This window comes from Athalia rosae, chromosome 1 (genome assembly GCF_917208135.1).
Source record: "Athalia rosae chromosome 1, iyAthRosa1.1, whole genome shotgun sequence".
Classification (NCBI taxonomy): domain Eukaryota; kingdom Metazoa; phylum Arthropoda; class Insecta; order Hymenoptera; family Athaliidae; genus Athalia; species Athalia rosae.
This window is the reverse complement of record NC_064026.1, coordinates 4,945,364-4,951,564: the sequence shown is the minus strand read 5'-3', so window position 1 is coordinate 4,951,564 and position 6,201 is coordinate 4,945,364. Positions and strand designations below refer to the sequence as shown.

The 6,201-nt window shown below is 42.4% G+C and overlaps 2 protein-coding genes across 4 annotated transcripts in view; both read left to right on the top strand.

The window, feature by feature from the left end:
- The first annotated feature begins 635 nt into the window (after positions 1 to 635).
- Positions 636 to 1,607, top strand: LOC105692960 (protein DPCD). Its single transcript, XM_012412543.3, has 4 exons — positions 636 to 699; positions 895 to 1,100; positions 1,192 to 1,425; positions 1,503 to 1,607. The coding sequence occupies exons 1-4, from the start codon at positions 636 to 638 to the stop codon at positions 1,605 to 1,607; spliced, it is 609 nt and encodes a 202-aa protein (XP_012267966.2).
- Positions 1,608 to 1,727: 120 nt separating this feature from the next.
- LOC105692953 (RNA/RNP complex-1-interacting phosphatase) overlaps positions 1,728 to 6,201 on the top strand; it is a 41,778-nt gene continuing 37,304 nt past the window's right edge. For 2 of the 3 annotated variants that reach the window (XM_048653646.1, XM_012412534.3), the window contains exons 1-2: positions 1,728 to 1,931; positions 2,677 to 2,752. In XM_048653646.1, coding sequence (XP_048509603.1) covers positions 1,909 to 1,931; positions 2,677 to 2,752 — 99 coding nt within the window. In that variant the 5' untranslated portion in view covers positions 1,728 to 1,908. The remainder of the gene's footprint in view (positions 1,932 to 2,676; positions 2,753 to 6,201) is intronic. The other variant, XM_012412535.3, reaches the window with a different exon arrangement.

Here is a 6,201-nt window from a genome sequence, read left to right as displayed (position 1 = left end):
AATATCATGTGAATAACCCTTCCGGATAATGGATCAGTCGCTCAATCGAAATAATTTGACGAAGTGAATAACTATCGACTAGACCCGTTGCGAATCTCCAACGGCCTACTAAATGGTAATTTATTATTGTCATAAATGTTCATTTTCAATCGTCACTTATTGTATACTCACTTAATACAATTAACTGTGTATGTTGCGATCATATAAAAAATCTAATTCGTTTTGTACGTATCGTAAGAAAAAAAACATCATAAACTTGATCGGTTGCAATATGCAATAACTCATAAATGTAACTGCAGGTCTTTGAATCCATATTCGAGACTTGTTAAAAATACTCAATTCTTGAGGAATTCGCTTCAAAGAAAAACCGAATTTTATTTCAGACAGATCATTCATCAATGTAGCTAAATTAAATCCATTATCATTATTCAATAAACATACAGCGATGCTGTTTAATCAATTGTCGTGAATCACCTCTTATTGTTAGTCAGTCTCATAATTTTCCTTGCGCCTGCTCATGTAGCAACCAACTACGCGAGCCCTGTGGCGTTGACTGATGAGCAATCTTCAGTCAACGCCTGTGGCAAGTGGTGCTTATATCGTAGCAACAAGTCTCAGTGCTAGATTATTTACAAATGGCGTCTGAGCAGTGGTTCAAGCTTATACAAGATGCTAAAAAAACGGCAATTATTCAGGATGGTAAGGACGAAACATCATTACCTCACTTGAATTGTGAATCAAACATTCACAGAGTGTATTTGAACCGTATTCTTCTAATGACACTGTCAAATTGTGCCCATTTAACCACGTGAACTAACCTAATGAAACGTCAGCCACACGCATGTTTGCAGAGTTGTTGATTTATACCTAATCCTAATCTATTCCGTATCCTAGGAAAAAGAAAAGTCCACTTTCTGTTTGAAGATGGAAAAGAGATGGTCGAGGAATATCACTTAGAAACAAATGTCATAGTCCGACGAGCATGGAGAGAGAAAGGAAAGCTTGGACAAGATGTTGGGTGGGTTGTTGAAGTTGGTGATCCAGAGCCAAGACCGCAAGATAATCTGGAGATATCTGGCATCAGGGAAAGCTCAAATGCGGTATGCTGAATTTTTTTAATTGTCCAACAATCAGAATTTACTTGACAGAAAAAATTCAGCCTGTGACCATCAGACAATTTTGACATTCTAGCCATTTATATCCAGAAGGATAACAAAGGTCTCCCTTGAGTGGAGAATAAGAAATTTGCCTTATCCAAAAGATGTATATTCAGTAACTGCAGAAAATGACGGAACAATTACTGTGCGAACGAGTAACAAAAAGTATTTTAAAAAACTGAGTATTCCAGACTTGGAACGAGCTGGGCTAAAGCCAGAAGCTGATAGAATCACTTTTACTCATCAATTCAACACATTGATCATAACGGTAAGAGAAAACAGTCAGCAATATCAACCGAACGGTAGAAATTCCAAGCATTTTTTCGCGTTTTTCTCTTCATGTAGTACAAGAAACCACCTTTGCTTATTGACCTGGAGAAAAAAGTTCTCCAAGAAGTTCTACAATTGAAAACCAGAAAAGAGGGAGAAGTGCAATGTCCGACAAGCTAATACAGAGATCCGGAAAAGTATTCCATGATATGTGATTCATCTGCATGGATACAGAATAAATAAAATTACTACATATTCTTGAATTTCTAGCTCCATGAGCTATTGATCGTATTTCGAGATTTTAGTATCTACAGATTCTACGTGATTCTACTATAATCGATAGCTCGAAACTTATCGATATTCGACTTCCGATGCGCTTGGCCTGTGTCGTACACGCGCGTAGTGGTCATGTATGTGTGTGTTATTTTCGAGTGATACATTTAATTCCACGTGAATATCCGCAGCACTTTATGTTACAATCATGTCGAACTCTGTCCCGGATAGGTAAGTAGCCATGATTTGTGGTTTTTTTCATCTTGTAACCTCATAACCAGATAGCCACTGACCGAGTACTTATCTTTGAAGAAAATGGAGGTCACAGATGGTATTGAGGTTATATTTTTGTGCCGCTTTTTCGCGGCATTTAACCGCACAACAATGACATTAAAAATGCAACAAGCCAATAGTTACTTTCAATCGACTCTGCGAATTATTAAAATGTTTGGAGAATTTTTCGAAAAATTTGCATAATTGAAGAATGGGCAATTGTGATGTAAGGGTAATTAAAAAATTCACAGTGTTCGTCACTGCAGATTGCAGTTTACTAGTCGTGCTGGGATATTATCTGTCGTCGTATTACCGTGGGTCTAAAAAATGGTTCGGGTCTTCATCGACAGATGTCGACGTGATATCTGAACATGAGCGACCTCGGCCACGTGGGGAAATTGTGATGAACATTTCTGTCTCCCCCAATATTAAGAACACCGTGAGATGGAGTTTCAGCTTTAAATTTAGAAAATTATCTCGTTGAATGATTAAAATTCATGAAGAATCTTACGAAATTTCACTTAGAGAGCTGCGATCTTGTTTTATTATCTCAAGTTTTATAGCTACCGGTGGCAGTAGTATTGGTACCATGTGTTCGCCAAGCCGAAGACTACCTACCTGCGTCGAAATGATGTTAACTGTACTTATTTATCGCCTTGTGTGTTTATCTACTTAATAGAAAGAATATTTGATTAATTTACAGGTGGTTGGCTTACAAGGCATACGGCAGCGCTATCAAGGGGACTAAAATAATAGCGTTTAAAGTTCCTCTGAAGGAGGTAAGTAGGATCAATCGACAATAAACGTTTGCTTCACATAAAAACGATGAATTTTGAGATTGTAAATAAATGAACGAATAAGTACGTCCAATTTGGGCATCAAACCAAAACGAGGAACCACATAGAACGCTCAACGTTGAGCACTGAAATATTGAATCATCGCGCATAACCGAAAATATTGCTGGTCCTAACGTCGGTTCTTTTCATCTGCGACCCCTGCTGCGCCGACTTCGGCGCCGGATTCAACGAATCGTAAACCACGAAAAGTGCGTTAATGTTGTCACGATTCTTCCGCGTGATTTACGCGTTTCCGATGCCCCATCGTTTCCCGGGCCACCTTCCCTTCGCCCTTCGCCTTTCACCCTTCTACAAGAGGCTGCGATCCTGGCGAGGCAACAGGTACTCTTACCTATATACCTATTTCCCTACCTCCCTACTACCTCCCGGGGATGCCACTGACCCCTGGCGTTTTATCGCATATCGCTATCCTCCTTTGAGCAGCTCCGAGATATTTAAAAATAAATTGAATGTTGTACCTTACGCGAAATTCGGGCTGCATCTGAAGAGCACTTGGAATTTCAGGTACTACTTCGTATACGTTGTGTTGAAAAAATGAATCGAAAACGTTTAAGACCCAGAGTTCATGTTGATTCTGCGAGGAGCCCAGCGTCTTACAGGCAAGGTGGTTTGATACAGAGTCGCGTTTCTGTAGTCCCGAGAGGTGATCATTCAGGGAATTATGCAATAGTTGTGAAAGTCACTGGACGTCGATTATCTCTTCAGTCCTTCGATTTCCAATGAAGCGTCGAGTGTCTTCCCGTGGTCATAGCGAATGAACCGCGAGCATACGGGATTCGAGAACGTGAGGAATTATATTCTATAAAAATTTTTAACGGTGTCGTACGCACACCTTTCGAGGGTTTCTCTCTTTTGTTAATTTTATTCCACTTTTGTGTCCCGCTACGTCGTCGCTGGCGTGAATTCCTTGATTTATTTTGGCGTAAATCACGTTTGGCAATGCACAGACGTTTAAGGTCGAACCAAAGCGTTGATGCAGTTGCACATATACATACACTGCACAGATTGGTATTTGGGGAACGGCGGTGGGTACAGCAGCAGCAGTCGGTTCATTGTCAGCAGGAGCCGCGGGTGAATAATTCTTTTGTGATATTTCGCTCGAGCTGCTCTAAAGATACGAGCGATTTAATCGCCAGACGAAACTTATTCTCAACTATACCAATGCAGTCGAAAGTTTTTCGGTCCCTATTAACGAGGAAAGACTCCCCGTGGCTTACCACCACCAACCTCCGCACCTCGCGTATACAAGGGAGAGAAAACGAAGAGGTAGAAAAAAAAAGTCAGCCTCGAATTCATCGCACCTTGTTTTATGTAAAGCTATTGCGACCGCTGCCGAAATCAATTAGCGAAAAGTCTACCATTTTTTATCCTATTCGCTGTGCGGGAATATATCTAAAAAATTGGATCAGAATTTCATTAATGCCGGAATCAGGCGAGAATCTGCGAGAATCTGCGAGAAATCACTCGGTACGTGGAGAGAACACCTCGCTATTTTTCTGACGGTAAGCACCCTTTTTACATTGCGCTAAGGCTGCTGCACGAACATGGCACATGCAGGCAGACAATTAGTAGGCATGGAGTCGAATTTTAATGAGACGCCCGGACAGGCATTGAAGCCAAGGTGAGGTATAAAAATGGTTTATGCCCTGCGAAACTCGGCACTGAGCACTCATCAATTAGGGCTGGTCTCAGAGTCGCGAAGTATGCGTGTACGTGTATGACTCGCGAATCATTAACATATTCGTTTCAGCTGTTCCTCAAATAATCACGCTAATTTACTTGACCCTCTCCTCGCATTTCTACGCCTTTTGAAATAAATACACGCTCGTACACGGTTTCGCATCGACTCGCCACCGCGCGGATTAGTCTCCATACTTCGTAGCGCGATTTTTTTCTCGTCGAGACTTCGTTCTTCACTTTTTCAAAACTCCTCATTTTTCATACGGTCGTAATAATATACTCACCTACTTGTAATATTGACTGCACAGCTAGTCCATATGACGATCGGCGATGGGCGCGAGCATTGAGTAAGACGTCACCTCAGGATAGGCGAAAGGTATACGTATGGCTTGCACGAGGTGTCCATGAGAAATCCCAATATTTCAATAACGACTCGGTGAGCCCAGCGTGAGCGCGATAGATCACGCCGAGTAGAATACTGAGGGAAGAGAGGGAAAGAGAGGACGGAGGGGATCGAGCCTTCGGCGTTTTCGAGAAAAAATAAAATAAAAGAGAAGATACGCGCATACATCAAGCTTGTTTATAACGCGGGGGGGTTCCCCGAGCAACAATACACCAATTTGGGACCTCGATTGATATCAACTGATCTCAGGAGCTCCGAACTCGCGGGCCACTTTACTTTCCTTCGAATCCGGCGGCACCTCCCGGGGGTTTCTCGTCCTCGTCCTCGTCCTCGTCGTCATCCTCGTTTTCATCTTCGCGCTCTCGTCTTCCGGGAGAATCTTCAAAAGCGATTTTTATCTCTCCGCCGATTCTGTATAGGTAGGTATACCTCGCGTATTATTGTACAAGAGCCCAATCCGTTACTCTATCTTCTTCGGGAAACTATTCGAGATTTGATTTACTGATCTCGGGTATTCACCGTTCGGCCATCTACAAGTTTACCTTATTTTCTCAAAAGATTTTCGTTTTTCCCATTGTATCATTTCACATCTGCAGTATTCGGCCGGCACGAAATTAATCGACCTCTAACCCCCCTCAGAGTCTTAGCTCGGGTTCCGAGCTCCGAAAAACCGTGCGCGAGCTCGAGCTGCGAGCGAATTCCCATAAATTCCTCGAGCGTAGGCAGGTATATCATTTCGAAGTTACATTCCCTGCCTTATGGTCTTCAAATTTATAGAGATTTCGCGTGAGCGCGGGGCCCACGTTGTCCACCAAATCTGGCGTATGTCCCTTTGCCCCCTATACTTTTTTCTTTTCACCGATCTTTTCTTTTCTCTTCTCTTATTATTATTATTATTATTGTTGTTATTATTATTGTTGTTGTTGTTATTATTGTTATCGTCGTTATTATTACTATTTTTCTTCCTCCCGACAATTCGTGAGGGCGGGGAGCCCAGAGGCCCGGTGGCTCAACGAGAAGAGGACCGCATTAGCATAGACACAATGCGGCGTTCACAACGGCGTTGTATGTACATATTTTCACAACTTGTTCGAATCCTCCGCGGACGTCTCCGAGTCCCAGTCGTCCGGTCCGATGGTGTTGCAACTTCTGTGACGACGACGACGACGACGACGACGACGACGACGACGACGACGACGACGGCGATATAATATCGACGGTACCGGCATTCTCGTGGAGAATATCTCGGAGATTTTTTTTATTGAATCTTCCTACATAAATAAGCGAG